Consider the following 22,231-nt stretch of genomic DNA (forward strand, 5'->3'; position numbering starts at 1 on the left):
TTTCGAGCACGCAGTTGATAAGCATCGAAGAGAGCTCATCACCTTGTCTGACTCCTGTTTTGACCTCGAAGGAATCTGATAGGCATCGTAGGAACTTTACTTTGGATTTTGTGTCAGTCAGGGTGGCTCTAATTGATGCCAGCAATTTCAGGTCAACCCCAAATTCATTGAAGAAAGCAACTTTGGGAACCATACCATCCCTTTTGTATCGTGGGGAATGCAGTCTATTAATTTGCTAAGAGAAAATCATTATTTTCTGAACCAATACTGTATGCTGTATTTTATGTTCCCTGGAAATGTTATCCATATTTCTTGTTTTCTTTTATTCAATGTTTCTTCACATTATCCTGTAAAAAATTAAACCACAATTTTTTTTTTTTTCACTCCGTAAGCTCACTATCAAATTACTGTGTGGAGGAAATGTTGGTATCCTTAATGTCCTTTACCATCCTTGTTATTTTATTTTCAGAGGTGTTACAGGCCAGGATGATGTTCCCTCACTTATTCGTCAGCGTCCACCTCAGGATTCTGTCCCCCAACCCCCAGCAAGTTGGAGCAAAGAGAAGAACAAATATGGAGATGTATGGGAAGAATAGTGTGAGTGTGTAGAGTTCATCAGGCATGTCCCGGAGACACTTACTCAAATCAGTGATGGATCTCCAAGGTAATCCTTATTCTGTATATTATTATAAACAATTCATTTATATTCTTTGAAGATTGAAGTTTCCTTATACAGTAAATATTTTATCATAATCATCAATGTCCTACTCCAGTCGCCCGGGAGTAGTTAACAAGCCTCCTCCACTCCTTTATGTCCTTCCACTTTTCCTGCTCCATTACTTCCACCACATCCAATCCAGCTTCTTTAATGTCCTTCCAAATCTGATCCATCCACCCTAGTGCTGGGGACGGAGGGGAGCAGTTGTTGTGATGTCATCACCTGGTAGTGCCGAGTGAATGTCCTGACGCGGGACGTTTAAACACGTTATAGGTATGGCACTGCGAAAGTATTGCATCCCCCTATTAATACCCTTCTCTCACAACGTAACAACTGTTACAATTGTTATATACGTAACTGCTAGGGAGTAGGAGGTATTATGTGGAATAAATGTTAGTAACTCGTATAGTTAACTCATTTGAATAGTGAAACAAAGTATGGCGCATACCTACCGAAAGGATTTGTAAACAAGGGGATTGGAAGTTAACAGAAAAGTAATGTATAAACAATTATTTCGTAAGTTCATGTGATACGGTACACTGTTAATGAGAAGAATAATCTGAATATAAAGAATCTTATTAGAATATAATGAAAAACACTGACATAATTTCATCTACAGGATGACAAAAGTAATTACGTAAATGAACGTTGACTGGAATGTCCTTCTTTGCAAATGTGATTACAAAACATATCTGACAACATACTACTACACGTCCCAATGCCAAACAGCTATTAGTAGAATGCTTCTATAAGTACAGTTATTATATTATATTATATTATATTATATTATATTATATTATATTATATTATTATTATATTATATTATATTATATTATATTTGATGTGCCACCACCTGCCACCCGTCGCGTATGTGCAGCCACAAAATTTGCATTTTGCGTGTTTCCTATTATCAGTGATGTCAAAAAACTGCCAGGCATCTGACGGTTTTCGTGGCATTTGTGGAACAACGTTCTGTAAAAATTTCTTTAAATTCCTTTAAATGTTCTAAAAATATAACTACTATCTACGAATATGTTTAAATATCACACTAACACCACAAATATAATCTAACAGACTTTACATTATCTACAAAACATAACAAGCATAGGAAATATATACGTACATTCGAAACACACAGATTGAATACAGGTACTTTCGTACGTGTGTTGTGCGCTGCACTGTGCTCAGGTCCTCCACGAGTACTCGCAGTTGTAAGCGGAGGGGATCGATGGTGCGCTCTACCGCTACAACCGGATTACTCATCGGTATTACTCGCTCCGTCCCCACCTCTAATCCACCCTCTTCTCAGTCTTCCAACTGGTCTCTTTCCCTTAACTTCTCTTTTCAATTGCCTTCTTGCTACCCATTCATTTCCCATTCTTTTTACATGTCCAGACCATCTTAGTCTTGCTTTCTATATCTTCTGTACTAACGGTTCTATATTTAGCTCTTCTCTGATTTTAAAATTTTGATTTCTATCTCTTCTTGTCTTTTTAACAGATGTTCTTAAAAATTCTATTTCTACTGTTTGGATCTTACTATCTTGTCTACCGAGCTCGATAGCTGCAGTCGCTTAATTGCGGCCAGTATCCAGTATTCGGGAGATAGTAGGTTCGAACCCCACTGTCGGCAGCCCTGAAAATGGTTTTCCGTGGTTTCCCATTTTCACACCAGGCAAATGCTGGGGCTGTACCTTAATTAAGGCCACGGCCGCTTCCTTCCCACTCCTAGCCCTTCCCTGTCCCATCGTCGCCGTAAGACCTATCTGTAATACCAATATAAATGGTCCGTTATTGGACATTATAAATTTTCCAGCTAACTCATTCTTGGTTGCCAGCGTTTCGCCCCCGTGTGCTAGGGTGGGCTCATCAGTTGGTACCTAGCACACCTACCAACACGCTGGCTAGTGCATACCGTGGAGGCCACTGCGTAGGCTAACTGGAGCCACCGGCAGTGCGACGTAAAGCAACTAGCAAAAAAAAAAAAAAAAAAAAAAAAATATCTTGTCTGTTATTAGTTACCAACGTTTCTAGTCCGTATGTTACAATTCGTATGAAGTACTGTTTATATAATGTTAATTTTGTTCTCACTGGGCGAGTTGGCCGTGCGCATAGAGGCGTGCGGCTGTGAGCTTGCATCCGGGAGATAGTAGGTTCGAATCCGACTTTTGGCAGCCCTGAAGATGGTTTTCCGTGGTTTCCCATTTTCACACCAGGCATATGCTGGGGCTGTACTTTAATTAAGGCCACGGCCACTTCCTTCCAACTCCTAGGCCCCTTTCCTATCTCATCGTCGCCGTAAGACCTATCTGTGTCAGTGCAACGTAAAGCCCCTAGCAAAAAAAATAAAAATAAAATAATTTCATTCTCTTGGGTACTTTGTCATCCCGTAAAAGCTCTCGGACTTGATCTCACTTCTATTGTTTCCCAAGAACTGTTGCGCTACCATTCTACAAGCATCCCAACCATTTCGTTCATCAAGAGTCATTGCATCTACAAGTTCTTTTGATTGTAACATCACACGAATCTGAGGTCCGGTGAAAATTCTGACTTTTATTTTTGCTTCAGATAACTTGGGGAACATTTGTCTGATGAGGCTCAGAGCCTCACTGTTGCTATCTAAACCTTTGATGAATTGTTTAGCAAGTCCAAGTTTAATAAGGAGTGGTGGTAACAGAATCTTCTCTCTGGACACAAGGGGCTCATTTCTCACGTTGTGTGCACATGGAACGGTAATGCTGATCATCCGCTCTGCTATCCCACAGGCAGAGGAAGCAAGAATATTTGGTGTAGCCACCTTGAAGCCCCAGAAGAAATCCCAAAATCTTAAAATCACCACAAACATCCCATTTGTAACATCTGTAATTTCCAGGAGCAGCTTCATATTTTCATAAGTCTCCTTAAGTTATGCTGAATGAGCTACTGGTGTGGAAGGAAACTTGTTCCCATTGTGCAGCAGGACAGCTTTGAGATTTCTACTTGGACTATCTATAAATAGACGCCATTGATACGGTTCATGAGGAATCTTAATGTGTTCAAACAGACCATTAACATCACTACAAAAACAAAAAGTTCTGTACATTTGGTAGAAGAATGCAAAATCCTCATGCCTTAGCCTATATTTTGTTATTTTACAGGATTTATCGAGCAAGTTATATTGCTTCAGACGGGATGCAAGAAGTTTACCTTTGATTTAGTTAGTTGCAACTCCCTAACAAGGTCATTCAATTTCAGCTGAGTAAAGAGCTGTGGTTCCAAATTGCTGACATCACTAAAACTGAAATCACTGTCATCACTTGAATTTGTCTCTGTCTTTTTCATGTGTATTCTGTTTTGGTGGTAATGGAATTGGCAGCTCTTCACTGTGTGGAGATGATGGTATGGTAGGATACGGAATATTTTTCCTGCTCTTTGTACTTTTGTAATGTGTAATATCCACCATACAATAATAAGTCGTGATGATTTGTAGGCTCTCACAGTATTTGGGGAAATGCAAATGGCATACATTTTCTTGTTCCACATAGACAACCCTCTAAAGTAGACAAACAGCTGCCACAAGTGACATGGGGAGCCCATGAAACATGTTGGTCTCGAACATGCACACTGAAATAAGCGCGGTACGCCTCACAGAACTTTGTACCGGGCATAATTTTATGTTTCACTTGTTTAGATCCAATGTAATGTCCACAAACATCACAAAACGCGTCTGCTGGCAATTTACGTCTGGATGTAGACATTTTTCATTAAAAGACAATTCAACACTACTCATAACCACAGAACTGGATGTACGTTCACAAACGACAGGAAGAAATTTTGTGAAAAATATCGAAATATATCTATACCTACAGTTGGTTTTTTAAAGAAGTTCATATATTGAACCTTGCCAGATGTATACCAATACTGATAGAAGATCACATTTAAGCGATCTAGTGGTGATCACCTTGAACAACTACGACTGCCAGAAAAAGTGGTAAATTCACAACTTTTCACAGACCGTTAAAATATCAAAAAGTATCGACATTTGAATAAACTAATGGCATATTCGCATTCGGCATGTTGGTTTTATGCAATACACAAAGAAATATATAATTTTTTGTTACATCGTGTATTACTACCCAGATTATGTAAACTTCTACACTCTCTAACCATTCTCCGTCTATGTTCACTTGGCTTCTCTTTTCCACAGTGCATGACTACAGTTTTCTTTTTTACTGATTACCATTCCAAACTCCTTCTGATTTTCATTCCAAATGTCCAGTCTCCTTTGTACTTTTCTCCCTTTCCCCAGATCACCACATCATCTGCAAATACCAAAGCATTCATTTCATCACTACTGATACTCTGTTTTACACGTTTTATGATTTTATCCATCACTATAATAAACAGTCATGGCGACATTGCACTTCCTTGCTTGAGACCTTTTTTGTATAAAATGTACTTGTACACTACTTTTACTCATGATACAACATTTTTATCATGTTAACGATTTTGGTACATTCCTTTTCAGTAGGCATTCCCATACATGTTTTCTCTTAACTGTATCATAAGCCTTTTCAAAATCCAAAAATATGAAGATAATTTCCTTGTTCCTTTCCAGATGTTTTTCCATTATCGTTCGCACTGTAAATATAAAGTCTATTGTTGATCTATTTTGTCTAAAGCCTTATTGTTCTTCCTCTGTGTTTCTATTATATCCCTCAATCTTTTGTCTATGACTTTCTCCATTATTTTTAGCCCATGTGATAATAGGGTTATACCTCTATAATTTTAACATTTCTTCCTATTTCCTTTTTTGAATGGTGGTACAATGCTTCCTTGTTGCCAATCTTCAGGTATTCTTTCATCCTTCCATATGGCATTGAGGGCTCTGTGTAGCCACTGTAATCCAATGCTTCCTGCTGACTTAATCATATCAGCATTGAATTAGTCTTTTCCACTTGCTTTACCTTTAATCATTGCTTTCACTTCCCTTTCAAGTTCTAACCATGTTATCGGGTTTTGTTCTTTTCCCCCGTCTATTCTATTATTTCCATTTTCTTATCTCCTCCTTCCTCCAAGCAGCCATCCTCATTATAAAGCTTTTCAAAATACTTTGCCATCACCTTCTGAAGACCCTTTTCGTCTTGTACTATGGATCCATCTTCTCTCTCTAATGCCTTGATTTTTTCTTGATTTAGTCTTTTCGATTTTATTATTCTGTGTAATAGTTGCTGATTTCCTCAATTGTCTTGCTCAGTTTTGCTTTTCCTTATCCATTTCTTTCTTCACCTTGTACCTTTTATTTATTTTGTCTGTCCACCACCCTGTCTCCTTTCCCTTAAATTTTGCTTTTGTTTTCCCACATACCGCAATTGCTGCTTCCACAAATGTCTGTCTTAAATTATCCCACTCTTCTTCTCCACTTTGTATTTCTGTGTTAGGCAACTTCCTTTTTATACAATCTTGGAATGCCATTCTTTTATCCTCCTCCAATTCCCAAAATTCTCATCTTCGGTTTCTTCTTCAATACAGTTTTAGGTTTTTTTTAACGTGTTTTAATTCCACAATTAATAATCTGTGATCACCTTCCATACTTTCACTTTCTTCGTATTCATACGTATCTTGCCCATTCTCGGTCTGTTATTATAAAATCGATGAGTGTTCCATACTGTCCATTCCAACTATATCGGTTGATCTTATGGCTATTTCTCTTCATAAACCATGTGTTCTTTATTATCATGTTGTCTATATAAATAAAGTTGTAGGGTGTCCGCTGTCCGTAATTTCGTTTGTTTTGCCAATTTTTTCTGATATTTATTCGTTTTAGGTCAACTCAAGACCGAATCGGTGGTTTTTATCTTTCGTGTCTGTTTGTTCCACCATCACGGCGAAACGGCTGGATAGATCTCAACCAAACTTCATATTTAAATTATACACATCTCCCGAGGAAGGTTTCGATATGCACATCATATTAAAATCTTTGAATAGATGGGGGATTTATAGGAAAACTAGAACGATTTTCCTCCATTTTCTCTTATACTATTCATTTTCTGTAAACTCCGTGGACCGTATGTGAAATGCATCTTCATTATAAACAACTTTTGTTATGTTCATAATTTACCTTACTTTTCAAATTACGGAGAAATTTACTATTTTCTGCGGGTATCATGCTCTGCATTGAGTGACCGACAGACCGACAACGAGCCTACAGGTTACCATGGCAACGTCTCTGACTGCATGCCAGCAGGGAAGTAACGTATTGCCATTTTTCTCATGCCTTTAAATTCGTGGTTGTTCCTTGGGTAGAAGGCAAGAGAGGCGTCAATCGGCCATTCTGCGGGATATTGGCGGAATATCGTTGGAGGTTATAACCGTCCTTGAATAACTCAAGTAATAACACCATTACTCATCTTCGTATCTGTTTACCTAAGAATCCCTGTGTCTAAATTTCTCCTCTGTTACCGCTTTCTTATATCCATAACTCATACCAGCATAATTTATTGAGGGGCATTCGATTTTCCAATACATTCACTTGGAATTTACATATTTGTACTCATCCCGCTGTCCTCAGTTATAATCCTGTTTTCTATTAATTTCAACTTTCTCATCTGTATTACTTTCTTCCTTAATTACTCCGTATGCATGCGAGTGCTAATCCCGAAACCTGGACAATCTTTTCTTGGAGGAAATACATCTTCCAGGCTATGCAAATGTATAACTTTTGGCCCCGGAAAATATCGGAATATGGATGCAATTTTAACGACGGTGCAGACCTTCCTTTCGGAATAATTGGTGGCTAAAGCGTAAGTCATATCATAAAAGATCGTGTTTCAATTTAGAAAGATCTACAACGTTGGGCCTATGACATTTTGTCATATCTCTATCCCTTGTTCATTAAATAGTACTGCATGTCTTGAGTTCAAGTTAATTTTGTACATTTTACACGTGTAACGTGTGTTATCATTTGGCACACTTATAGGAAAGATGCAATCATGACATAGGGCACGCACATTGACATGACCAGTGGCCATATGTTCGCACAATTTTATGATTCCAGGGTCACATGAGTATCAAAAAAATAAAGTAGTATGTGAAAACTGTACCAAATTTCACCCCATTCTCTGAATTACTGAATCTAATCCATAAATATAGGAGATACGAGAAAATGTCATAGGTCCGACCATGTAGAACACTGAACGAATCGTCTGATGGGTGAAGTCCATTTGTAGGTGCAATTTAATATAGTCTTACTCACTGCCGTTACAGTAATTTACGGAGAAATCCATATACAGTGTAGAATATTGTAGCGAAGCACGGGTACATTTGCTAGTTTTAAAATTATTATTATTTAAAATTATGGAATTCTATACATTTTATATGTATTTTATCCATACCATGAAGAACTTGGCATATTAACCTGTTGTTATTGTACTGTGTATTATCCAACATTAACTTTATGTGGATTACATAACCTCTTCTGCCCAAATGCCAACCTCACCTTCCCAGTATGAACAAACCTGTTTTCACAGACAAGGCTCTGTTGACAGTGTCACGGCAGTCGTTACATCAATCACGGAGGAAATGCTGTAATTTCAGCTAGACTATTAGCTGAGAGGTGGCAGCCCCACCAATGGTCTTACTTCCTTCAGGCTAGCAACCCGTCGGAAGGACATTTGATTGCTTTCAAGTCTTGAAAATGGAAAAGAAAGCGGACAGCTGTGAGCTTGCATCTGGGAGACAGTGGGTTCGAATCCCACTGTCGGCAGCCCTGAAGATGGTTTTCTGTGGTTTTCCATTTTCACACCAGGCAAATGCTGGGGCTGTACCTTAATTAAGGCCACGGCCGCTTCCTTCCAACTCCTAGGCCTTTCCTATCCCATCATTGCCAAAGTACCTATCTGTGTTGTTGCGACGTAAAGCCCTTAGCAAAAAAAAAAAAGTGGTCACTTTACAAGCCATGCCTGCTGTCGTAGTGTCCTGGAGTTATATACTCTAATGTGACCGTAATTTGATCAGAAAATATGATTCTCTGTTTGAAACTAATCAAATTGTATGGATTGTAAACAAATCAAAACTTGTATGGGGATTATGGTATACTACTATTATTATTATTATTATTATTATTATTATTATTATTATTATTATTATTATTATTATTATTATTATTATTATTATTATTATTATTAGTATCAATTTAGCAAAGCTCGGCTTGTGCTGGTAACATAATGGGCTGACTCGGCCTAAGCAAGGAGTCGCCCTCTTGATTATGAAACTACAGGTACATGTATCTACAAATATTTACAACAGAAATAATTACAACATATACATTTATACAATAAATACAAACAACTTCAGACAACTTTCTTATGTCCCCGTTTTGGGAATCTGTTCTTCAGTATTACTGGAACTGCGGCCTGGAACTTCATGCTGTTTGGCGTGAGTCAGACGGAAAGTCGTTCCTAGGAACTTTCTCACAATGTGGCAAGTGCTCAGGAGAGTGGCTTTCTGTAGTTCTATGTATGTGTGATGATGCAGGTTTAATGCGGCCAGAGAGCTGTGCAAGCATTTTGGAATAACACCAGTACATATTACTATTGGAACTGTGGTGACTGATTCTAGTTTCCACAGGCGTTGTATTTCTATTGCCAGTTCAGTGTATTTTGATATCTTTGTTGCTATTGTTGTTTGCAGATTGGAGGTATTTGGACAAGCAATTTCTATAAGGGGTGTGGATCTTTTTATTGATTAGAATAATATCTGGCCTATTTTGCTGAGCGTGACATCGGTTATCACTTCTCGGTCCCATAGTAGTTTGTATGAAGAGTTTTCAAGAATGGGTGGAGGTGTATATTTCCAGTATGCAGTTGATGACTGAAGAAATCCATATTTTACTGAAAGTTTCAGGTGAATAATTTTTGCTATCTGATCATGTCGGTGCTTATAATCGGTGTTGGCCAAGTGTGGGCAGCCAGAGATGACATGCTGTGTGCTCTCTGTAGTTCTGGAACAGCGGCGGCAGTTGTATGAGACAACTGTTGGATCATTCATGATAAATCTACGGTAGTTCTGTGTAGCAGTTAACTTGATCTTGGATGGCCAAAACAAACCCTTCTGTTTCTGGGAAAAGACCGGAGTAGGTCAGCCAAGCATGCGACGCAGGTTTGTCGATATGAGGCTGATCCAGTTCATGGGGGTATTTCCCGTGAAGAGGTTTTTGCTTCCACATGGCCATATTCATCTCTTTTGTAGGTGGGGTAGAAACAGGCATTTCTGGCGACGACAGATTGAGAGGTGTATAGTTTATATCAGCTCTGCAAACAGCATGATGAAGACACGATGTATCAGGTCTCGAGTGGAAATATTCTCTTAGACTTGATATCAGATTGCTGTGTAAATTGACAATGGATAAGAAGCCCCTACCACCTTCTGATTTCGGGAGTGTAAGACGTTCGGTTGCAGATTTAGGATGGTGCATATGGTACCGGGTGAGTGAAACTGCTGTTTTCGTTTGTAACTGCTGAAGTTCTGTTTGAGTCCATTTTATGATACCAAAGGAGTATGTGAGCAGTGGTACAGCGTACGTATTGACTGCTTTGGTAAGATGTTTAGCTGTCAGTTTTGATGATAGTTCCTTGTTGAGGCGTGTTATATATTGCTGCGTGACATTTCTCTTGATGTCGGCATGTTTCATACGAGTGCTCTGATGAAAACCGAGTTATTCGTACATTTCTTCTTTTTCCAGCTGTTGTATGTATTCGTCGCTTAAACTAGGTGGTGTCCCTTGTGCTGAGTAGGATCCTCTGATGACAGTTTGGGTTCTGCATTTGTCCAGTCCAAACCACATGCCTATATCTGAAGAAAACGTCTTGGTAATTGAGAACAGATGTCGGAGATGGGGTTTGGTAGAGGCATACAGCTTAATGTCATCCATATAGAGTAGGTGGCTGATTTTGAATAGCTCTTCTCGCTTATTAATGCTAAATCCATACCCACTTGTGTTCAGTAGGTAGGATAGTTGATTTAATGCCATGCAGAACCATAATGGATTCAGCGAGTCCCTTTGGAAGATCCCTCATTGTATTGGTATGGGTCTTGTTGCAACACTGCAGTTTCTTAGAGAAACGTGAAGTGAGGTGTTCCAGTCTGCCATTACCATCTTCATGAAGTGAATGATTGCGGGGTCAACTTTATTTAGTTCCAGAACATGTTTGAGCCAAGTGTGTGGTACTGAATCATAGGCCTTTTGATAGTCAATGAAGCACGTGTATAGGTTCCTGAATTTATGGTGTGCTTGTTCCAGGACCACAGTGTCGATAATCAGTTGTTCCTTGCACCCCTTGGTATTCTTCTAGCAACCCTTTTGCTCCTCGGCAATGATGTGGTTTTCCTCGCAGTTTTTTAGAATTCTGTTGGCTGTTATAGATGTAAATATCTTATATAGAGTAGATAGACATGTTATAGGCCGATTCTTTGCTGGATTTTGCATTTTTTCATCCTTTGGTTTCAGATATGTTGATGCCAGTGCACAGGAAAGCTGGGAATGTTGCTGCGTTGTCCAAAAATTTCTAGAAATGTTAAGTCAGAAGGAAATGAGTACATGTAAATTTCTTGTAGTAATAATTGTGGTTCATGTTTGTGGGTTACTATAGTCACGTCCTAGTTCGTGAACCATGGGCAACGGCTGAGTGGCCTAGTAAGTGGTCCTGAGAGTCGGGATACCAGTTGCTATGGAATGGGAATCTCGGACATATTCTGAGTCGTGGCCCTCCTTGTGCTCAGGCGGCTAGGACTATACAATTCACCGGTGGTCATTAACCCGTTACAGGAGAGATCCTCACTTGAATTATGTGCAAGTAGGGTAGCATCCTGCTTTATGAATTTACCGAGCTCAGAACATTTTAAGCAAGCCTCGGACCTATGGGAGTAATGGAGTCCCACTCCCATTCGACAGGCGAGGGACTCCTTGGAAACAACTTGGCGAACGAAATGGAATTCGATGGGGAGCTAACAATATTAATATGGGGCTTATAGAAGAAAGAAAGTTCACCTGAATTACTCAAAACACTGTTCATTTCCTTTTTCCCTCCCTTCCTAAGATTATTTATTACTGTCCAGAAAGGTTTCCCTGCTGCTTGACCTAGCCTTTCCAGATTATTACCAAAATCTTCCCATGACTTCTTTTTGTATTCAACAACTATTTGTTTCGCTCTGTTTCTTTCATCTACGTACAAATCCCTGTCCGCCTCGGCCCTTGTTTGGAGCCATTTCTGATAAGCCTTCTTTTTACGTTTACAAGCTTGTTTACAAGCAGCGAATCACTGGAGAGGTGGAGGGAACATTTTGAACATCTGCTCAATGTAAAAGGAAATCATCCTGGTGGTGTTGTGAACAGCCAAGCTCATGGGGAGGAGGAAAATGACGTTAGTGAAATTACGCTTGAGGAAGTGGAAAGGATGGTAAATAAACTCCATTGTCATAAGGCAGCAGGAATAGATGAAATTAGACCTGAAATGGTGAAGTATAGTGGGAAGGCAGGGATGAAATGGCTTCATAGAGTAGTAAAATTAGCATGGAGTGTTGGTAAGGTATCTTCAGATTGGACAAAAGCAGTAATTGCACCTATCTATAAGCAGGGGAACAGGAAGGATTGCAACAACTATCGAGGTATCTCATTGATTAGTATACCAGGCAAAGTATTCACTGGCATCGTGGAAGGGAGGGTGCGATCAGTCATTGAGAGGAAGTTGGATGAAAACCAGTGTGGTTTCAGACCACAGAGAGGCTGTCAGGATCAGATTTTCAGTATGCGCCCGGTAATTGAAAAATGCTATGGGAGGAATAGGCGGTTGTGTTTGTTTCGTAGATCTAGAAAAAGCATATGACAGGGTACCGAGGGAAAAGATGTTTGCCATACTGGGGGACTATGGAATTAAAGGTAGATTATTAAAATCAATCAAAGGTATTTATGTTGACAATTGGGCTTCAGTGAGAATTGATGGTAGAATGAGTTCTTGGTTCAGGGTACTTACAGGGGTTAGACAAGGCTGTAATCTTTCACCTTTGCTGTTTGTAATTTACATGGATCATCTGCTGAAAGGTATAAAATGGCAGGGAGGGATTTAGTTAGGTGGAAAGTAGTAAGCAGTCTGGCCTATGCTGACGAGTTGGTCTTAATGGCAGATTGTGCCGAAAGCCTGCAGTCTAATATCTTGCAACTTGAAAATAGGTGCAATGAGTATGGTATGAAAATTAGCCTCTCGAAGACTAAATTGATGTCAGTAGGTAAGAAATTCAACAGAATTGAATGTCAGATTGGTGATACAAAGCTAGAACAGGTCGATAATTTGAAGTATTTAGGCTGTGTGTTCTCCCAGGATGGTAATATAGTAAGTGAGATTGAATCAAGGTGTCGTAAAGCTAATGCAGTGAGCTCGCAGTTGCGATCAACAGTATTCTGTAAGAAGGAAGTCAGCTCCCAGACGAAACTATCTTTACATCGGTCTGTTTTCTGACCAACTTTGCTTTACGGGAGTGAAAGCTGGGTGGACTCAGGATATCTTATTCATAAGTTAGAAGTAACAGACATGAAAGTAGCAAGAATGATTGCTGGTACAAACAGGTGGGAACAATGGCAGGAGGGTACTCAGAATGAGGAGATAAAGGCTAATTTAGGAATGAACTTGATGGATGAAGCTGTACGCATAAACCAGCTTCGGTGGTGGGGTCATGTGAGGCGAATGGAGGAGGATAGGTTACCTAGGAGAATAATGGACTCTGCTATGGAGGGTAAGTGAAGTAGAGGTAGACCAAGACAACGATGGTTAGACTCGGTTTCTAACGATTTAAAGATAAGAGTTATAGAACTAAATGAGGCCACAACACTAGTTGCAAATCGACGATTGTGGCGATGTTTAGTAAATTCACAGAGGCTTAGAGACTGAACGCTGAAAGGCATAACAGTCTATAATGATAATCTATGTATGTATGTATGTATGTATGTATGTAATAATTGTGTAGACGATCAATGCCTGGGGCCTTCCAGTTCTGCAGTTTCTTGATGCTCTGTTGTATTTATCCGATCTCAACAGCCTTGGTTGCCATATGCTTCACTTCATTAGTTCTATCTTTCAGTTTACTGATCCAATGGGCTTCCGCATTGTGCTCTATTGGGTTCAACCATACTCCCGACCAATAGCCGTGAATTTTTTCTTCGCTGGGCGTATTTCCATCTTGTGCTGCATCTTGTGTTCTCTCGTTCAGATTGTTGTAGAACTGTTTCTCATTTCTTTTGAACATTGCATTCTGTGATTTTCTCTCTGTGGTGTTTTAGTATCTTTTGAGATGCTTGCATAATGCGGCCAACTTTTGCTTCATCGTTTTGAGAGTTTCTTGTAGTACTGTGCTTCCACTTTCCTCCAGACTCTGCCTTGAACTAATTTTCAGAATTTCAATAATTTTATTATTTAGGCGTTTCCCTCTTACTCCATTCTTGTATTGCTGCAGGCGATGCACGTTCTGCTGGATTTGGATGATGCGTTCTTTCAGGCGTTTTGCCCAAGGTGGTTCTCTCAATGTTTTCTTGACAGACTTATTGTTAGGCAAAAATGGCTTTCCATTGTTCCATCGTACTGCGGCAAGTGCTGCACAGTATATAGCAGTATGTACTTCAGGGAACGTCTGATGCTCTTTCAGATATTCTGGCAAGACTTTCGAGTTACTATGTTCAATGATTTTTCCAAACTTTTTGGATAATTGTTGCCTTGGCAGTATGGGTCGTTGTGTAGGATCGGTACCAGAATATTCTAGAAGGGCCTTGTAAAATTCAACTTGTCTCATCATGGAGGTCAGAGTTATCTGAAAGTATCACTTCGGGAGTACTTTTATGTACTGTTATATCAGTATCAAGTGGAGTGTTAACCGTTGAGTCAGACTTGGTACTTATTATTATTTATTTATTTATTTATTTATTTATTTATTTATTTATTTATTTATTTATTTATTTATTTATTTATTTATTTATTTATTTATTTATTTATTTATTTATTTATTTATTTATTTATTTATTTATTTATTTATTTATTTATTTATTTATTTATTTATTTATTTATTTATTTATTTATTTATTTATTTATTTATTTATTTATTTAAATCAATCTTGATTTATCCTGAAAATATTAGAGTAAGACAACTCAGCCATTTATACTCTCACTCATTCCCTTGTATACCAATTCATTCACAACCACTCCCACCCGTGCACGCATACACATTTGCCCACATACACCTGTACTTGCACCCATTCTTCTTGCAATTCTACTTGTAAGTTATATACATCACAAATGGGTTTCTATTTACATACACATTTTCTTTACTTCACGGAGGAAGTGAGGAAGAGGAAGCAGCTTTACCTCAGATAGTAGAAGGTTCCAGGTACGAGCAGCCCTTGTGTAAAACCCATTTAAATATGAGGTTGTTCAAGTGAAGGGAGGGACAAGAGTAACTCCTTGGTCTCTTTTAACAGAGCGGTAATTAAGCTGCAGGTGGTGGAAAGGGGAGAGGTGTGTGTTGTCTGTCAGAGATTTCCTAAGGAATGCTACGTCTATTTGTGTACATAACGAGTTCACTGTGGCAATGACCTGACTGTGTTTAAGGGGATGTGTTTGTTAATTAAACGTTCTGCTCGTCGCTGGATACCCTCCAGTTTCCTCGTATTTTCTGTTGTCGTTGGATGCCAGGAAGGAAGGCTATATAGTAGTAGTATGGGCCGCACTAGGGAAATATAAGGCTTATAGGGCTTAACTTCTTCCTCCCGAGAGACATCTATGGACGAAATCTAGCGCTCTGTATGCCTTACACCTCACTTCCTCCTCGTGTTTATTCCATTTCAGATTGTCCGTAATGTGAATACCGAGCAGTCTGTTGGAGTTAGAAGTCGGCAGTTGGATTCCACATAGAGTAGGTTGATTCTGGAGTGATTGTCTGCTTAGTCTTATATATTTACAATTAATATTTATACACATTTTATTTACCTCGCACCACAGAGCTATACTATCCAGATCCGATTGGAATTATACTATCCAGATCCAATTAGAATTGTACAATATCATCACTGTTTTTCATGGCGCCATGGTCAAATTTATACAATTCGGTAAGTCGAGAGCATAAATCGTGTATAGGAGGGGCCCCTATCACACTGCCCTGAATTACTCCAGAAGTAATTGTGGTTTGGTCTGATTTGGCTCCTCCGTACACAACACATTGCGTTCAACCCACCAAAAATGACCTCAACCATGACAGCAGTTTACCCTGAATGCCGTAGTTGCTAAGTTTTAACAGAAGTCTTTGATATGACACCTGGTCAAAAGCTTTGCTCCAGTCCAGAGTCACACAGTCTATTTGTGAGACATCAGTCTGTTCCAAAGAGAACTGTCAGTCATTAATGACTTTTGTTAAAAGTGTTGTGCAGATTTTTCCCGGAATGAAGCTGTGCTGGTTTGAGTTCAACAGGTTTCTCTTCTTGAGAAAATCCAACATACATTTAGCAACTAGACGTTCCATACATTTGCAGACCCCTGATGTTATAGAAACTGGGCGGTACATCTACATTTTCCTTACCTCCATCTTTGAAAACCGGCACTACGTTGGCTTCTTTCCACTCCACGGGTACAGACCCGGTATTAATGGAATAGTTGAAGAGAGCGCAATGAGAGGGTGCCAAGGAGACTGCACAGTTCTTCAGAATTCTTGCTGGCACTCGGTCCGGCCCGGTCGCGGCATGAGGTCTTGTTTTCAGAAAGCTCTCCTTTACTTCATTTGTTGAGAAATACAGGTTGGTTAGAGGGAAGAGAGGGGTAAGTCCTTGAATATAGCATGTTCTCTTCCTCAGTAGGGACGGAGAAGTTACTTTTAAATTTCCTGTTGAAGGTGTCTGCAATTTCTTGTGGTGTGGAGACTGCCGTACCGTTATGTTTAAATACAGATGGAGCTCTGTTGCAGCCTTTACTTCTGAGAAAAGCCCAGAGTTCCTTGGAGTCGGTGTTGAGACTGTGGATGTAAGAATCATAGGAATCTCTGATAGATCATTTAGCCTTGTTCCTAGCCAGCCTGTATTTCTCCCATTCACAATCGGTTGGATTTCTTTTCCATTTCTGGTACAGGTGGTCCCTTCTTTGAATTTCTCGCACTATCTCCTTGGTAATCCATGGGGATTTCCGTCTGCTGGTTATATTTACTACTGGTGTGGTTTCTTCTACGCATTAAAAGAAAATGTTTTTCCAGTCTTGCCGTATCTTGTTTATGTCAGTACTGCCGGTGAAATCTGAGGTGAGAACGGGGAGGTGATTGGATAGTAAAGTGGATAGATCGTTCCAGTTTGTTCTGGAAAAATTATAAGCTGTTCTGGTATGGAGTTTGGGGGATGGTTTTATATGGGTCAGTGTTGTGAGAATTGCTTGGTCACAGAATCCAGGAATAGTATTAAGAGATTGGACGGACTGTGGTATGTTACTTAGGAAAAGATCAAGTTTTGAACGTGTTGTTTGCATAATACGCCTGGCTTCGAACATTAATTGATGAAGGAATAAATCATAGAAAGGCGAAAGGAATTTATTGGCGAGGGGGTTATTTGGAACAGGTGCAGCATTTCTGGACCACGTAATTTCTAGGTTGAAATCACCGACAATATAAATGGCATCGTAATTTTGCTGTACATGTTCACACGCTCGAGAGAGAGGATTAGTTCATCGTTCATTTCCGGCGACGACTTAGGGACGCGATAACTTGATCCAATAAGGAATTTGTGTTTGTTCCACGTCACTTCCACCCACAGTGCTTCGGCTGCTGTCTCCAGGTGATGAACTCGAGTTCGATGACATTCTGGCTTGGCTGCAATTAGAACTCCCCCTGCAGAGCGGTGGGATCGGTCCTTACGGAAGAATATCAGCGAGTTGGGGAACACTTCTGAGTCATTAATTTTGCTGGACAACTACGTCTCATTGACACATACGATAGTCGGGTCAAGGCTTTCAAGCGATGCGTAGATATTTTTTAACTGTCCACGTCGCATAATACTGCGCGCATTGAAGGCAAAAAGTGATATATTTTTATTTACATGTGTACATTTAGAATTATTTACTAAGTCACTGGGCATATCACTGGTAACTGTAAAGAACGAGTCTGATAACGGCGGAATTTCACACTTCCAGCATAACCATGTACGGGAACTGTTCTTTATTTTTCTGAATTCAGACACTGAGAGTTTTGCGCAGGTTCTATGGCCTTTTAGCGGGCAATTATTACAGTGGACAAATAATTGGTTCCTCCTACCACTATTTCCGCAAATTGTGCACTGTTGTGGACCCGGGTTTATTTCTGTGTCCCCACTTAGGGCAAGTGCCAAGCACAGCAGTGGCTGATTATCTACAGCCAGTCTGACAACACCGCTCTCGTCCCTTCGCCATGGTCGACCTATGACTGCCATCCCCAGACTTTCAGCACTGCACCACGTCAAACAGTTAAGAGTACATTTTTTACTCACCAAAAGTTTTTCCAGTAGAATTATATTTTCCAGGTATCCAGGAGGGTTATCTGAAGCGATTGTAGCACTTTTGGAGTATTGCACTGCACTCTTTACTACCAAAAATATAATAATACTGCGCGTAACACTCAGCGTCCCTTCTGCATACGCCGCCATATTGTCAATCATAACACTACTATTTCAACAAAATGCATTTGTACTAAAGAGACAACCTTAACTAATGTTATGCTGTGATAAAAACAAAAATAGTAATTCTGACAGTTTCTCATAATTTACCAGAACAACAGGAATCATAAATCATATCATGAAGCCATCTCTTGTCCAGAAACACACTCGCTTACGTCTTTATAACACTTTAGCCAGACCAACCCTTTGCTACGGCAGTGAGGCATGGACAATAAGAACTCAAGACATTTCCAGAATTACAGCACGTGAAATGACATTCATGTGCAGAACAGCAGGCTATACGAAATGGGATCGTATAAGAAATGAAGATGTGCTTAAGGGACTGAATGTGAAATCAGTAATCAATTACATCTATGATTACCAAGAAAACTGGAAACGTCATGTTCAAAGGATGGAATCTGGAAGACTACCAAAGGAGATCCTACGCTATCAGCCAAGAGGACAGAGATCTATAGGACGTCCAATGAAGCGATGGAAAGAAAATGCAAGACCGTAACGGGCCACATGGCCCAGTATTTGGAAGGATGATGATGATGATTATGACATAACCTCTCCTGCCCTAAGGCCAACCTCACCTTCCCGAGATGAAAACCTGTTCCCAGCCCTGTTGACAGAGTCATGGCGGTATAACCGTTACATCCATTATGGAGGAAATGCTGTGATTTCAGCTAGTCCATTAGCTGAGAGGTGGCAGCCCCACCAATGGTCTTACTTCCTTCAGGCTAGCAACCCGTCGGAAGGACATTTGACTGCTTTCAAGTCTTGCAAAAAGTAAAATGCAAGACCGTAACGGGTCACATGGCCCAATACTTGGAAGGAAGATGATGATGATATTTAGCAGTAGTATGAAAGTTCTTCTTCTTCTTCTTCTTCTTCTTCTTCTTCTTCTTCTTCTTCTTCTTCGTTTTCTACCGCTTTTCCCACATCTGTGGGGTTGCGGGTGCGAACTGTATAGCACATGTTGATTTTGCCCTTTTTTTTTTTTACAACTGGATGACCTACCTGACGCCAACCCTGTATGGAGGAATGTAATCACTGTTGTGTGTTCCTGGGTTGGTTGGTAGTGTAGTGTGTTGTCTGAATATGAAGAGGAAAATGTTGGGACAAACACAAACACCCAGTTGTCAGGCCAAAAGAACTAATGTGAGGCAATTAAAATCCCCCACCCGGCCGGGGATCGAACTCGGGAGAACTGAAAGCCTCATCGCTGACCATCCAGTCGGACAGTAGCACGAAAAGTTCATTGCAAATTAAATGTAACAGAGGACAGGTATGCTACGAAACAAGTTGTGTACTTATTAAAAATGTGACTTAATTCCACAGATTAATACGTTTATACTAGCGATATTTGAAAACCACATTAGAAAAATACACTATAAGCATAAATAACAATGTCGATTGCTACATACAGTCTCGAAATGTGTAATGTGATTTCCAGACTATCAGGATGAATTGTTATTTCATTATTATGTGTCATAATTCATTTGTGACAACCAACAAAACATTTCACTGTATACAAAAGAAATAGTAAATATTGAACGTTCGAATTTGCCCCACGTATATACGGAAGACTCACTCTAGTGAGTGCACCCAGCACACTCTGGTGACGTCATCGGGAACCGATTCCTCGCATGCAACATTGAGTGCGACCACGGAGTCGTAGGAACCGATTCTCGCAATTTCATGCATCATTCGCACACACCACTAGTAGAAAGTTGAGCGATTGTTTAGGTTATGGGGCGCACGACAAAAACTGTGCACGAAAGGGCTCAGCAATATGCAAAGGATGGTTTATATGCCCAAGATTCAGCGACGGTGCTTTGCAAGTATTGTAATTGCCGAGTTGGGTGGGGAAAAAAAGGATAGCATTGTGAAACGTGTTAAGTCTGAAAAACACGTGGGTAAGCGACGCAATAACGAAAGTTCTATCCCTGCTGCTAGTACGTCTCAAAGAAAGCACTCTTCTGTGCTTACACGGTTGGATAGTTGTAAACGACGAAAAATTTCCAGAGATAATTTCTTGAAATGCACAGGTGAAGTATTTGCCAAAGCAAATAGACCTCTGGAAAAGCTGGAAAGCAAAGAGCTAAGAGCCTGGATTACTGAGTTTTCAAATGAAGAGCCATGTGTGAGAACTCTACGTGAAGTATATTTACCGGTAAGTTTCGATTTCATTGATCGGGTACGGTTTAGGTATTACGACATCGAAACCACGCGCAAAATATAAGGATACTGAATTTGAGTACGATTTCCATATCGAACTATCTTACCCGTACCCGATTGATCCAGTAATTTTAAATTATTTTGTTGTAATTTGAGGTCTTTCTTCCTTTCTAGAAGTTGCATCTGACCACCAGAAAAGAACAGCAGAGGCTGTAGTGGGGAAGAACATCAACATACTTTGTGATGAAACTACTGATAGAATGGGCCGTTGTGTTTGTCATCATATTCCAAGTCACAGCCGGATCGAAAAGAGAGCTGCACGTTGCTTCTGTGAACTATCATAATGCAGGAAATGCTGCAAACTGCTCTCATGCTGTTTTAGAAGCTCTGCGCAGTTATAGTGTACCATATGATGCCGTTAAAGTGAACCATGTGACCTTGCCGCGGTGGGGAGGCTTGCGTGTCCCAATGATGCAGATAGCCGAGCCGCAGGTGCAACCATACCGGATGGGTATCTGTTGAGAGACCAGACTAACGAATGGTTCATCGAAAGGGGGGTAGCAGCCTTTCGGTAGTTGCAAGGGCGGCAGTCTAGATGATTGACTGATACGGCCTTGTAATAATACTCAACATGGCTTAGCTGTGTTGATACTGCTACACGGCTGAAAGCAACGGGAAACTACAGCCGTAACCACCTCCCGAGGACATGCAGCTCGCTCTGTATGAATGATGTACTGATGATGGCTTCCTCCCGGGTAAAATATTCCGGAGGTAAACTAGTCCCCCATTCGGATCTCCGGGTGGGGACTACACGAGAGGGGGCGATCATCAGGAAGATGGATACTGACATTCTGCGAGTCGGAGCGTGGAATGTTAGAAGTTTGAATCGTTGTGGTAGGTTAGAGAATCTGAAAAGGGAGATGGATAGGCTAAAGTTAGATGTAGTTGGTATAAGTGAAGTACGTTGGCAGGAAGAACAGGATTTTTGGTCAGGCGATTACCGAATTATCAACACGAAATCAAACAGGGGTAATGCAGGAGTTGGTTTAATAATGAAAAAGAAAATAGGGCAGCGGATAAGCTACTACGACCAGCATAGTGAAAGAATTATTGTCGCCAAGATAGACACCAAACCAATGCCCACCACAATAGTGCAGGTCTATATGCCTACTAGTTCAGCGGATGAAGAAGAAATTGAAAGAATATATGAGGAGATAGAAGATTTAATACAATATGTCAAAGGTGACGAGAATCTAATTGTGATGGGAGACTGGAACGCAGTGGTAGGCCAAGGAAGAGAAGGTAGCACAGTAGGAGAATTTGGATTGGGACAAAGGAACGAAAGAGGAAGTCGGCTGGTTGAATTCTGCACTGACCATAATTTAGTCCTCGCCAATACTTGGTTCAAACACCACAAACGACGGCTGTATACGTGGACGAGACCTGGAGACACTGGAAGGTATCAAATAGACTTCATTATGATTAGGCAGAGATTCAGAAACCAGGTGTTGGATTGCAAAACTTTCCCAGGAGCAGACGTGGACTCTGACCACAACTTGTTGGTCATGAAATGCCATCTGAAATTGAAGAAATTGAAGAAAGGAAAGAATGCAAAAAGATGGAATCTAGACAAGTTGAAAGAAAAGAGTGTGA

At 40.1% G+C, this 22,231-nt stretch overlaps 1 protein-coding gene across 2 annotated transcripts in view; it reads left to right on the top strand.

Annotated features, from left to right (window-relative positions):
• The window catches only part of asrij (OCIA domain-containing protein asrij), a 132,011-nt gene that overhangs the window by 56,741 nt on the left and 53,039 nt on the right, over window positions 1–22,231 (top strand). For both annotated transcript variants that reach the window (XM_067147482.2, XM_067147479.2), the window contains exon 6: window positions 470–664. In XM_067147482.2, the coding sequence (XP_067003583.1) occupies window positions 470–596 (127 nt within the window). In that variant the 3' untranslated portion in view covers window positions 597–664. The remainder of the gene's footprint in view (window positions 1–469; window positions 665–22,231) is intronic.

Source organism: Anabrus simplex, chromosome 5, assembly GCF_040414725.1.
Source record: "Anabrus simplex isolate iqAnaSimp1 chromosome 5, ASM4041472v1, whole genome shotgun sequence".
Taxonomy (NCBI): Eukaryota; Metazoa; Arthropoda; class Insecta; order Orthoptera; family Tettigoniidae; genus Anabrus; species Anabrus simplex.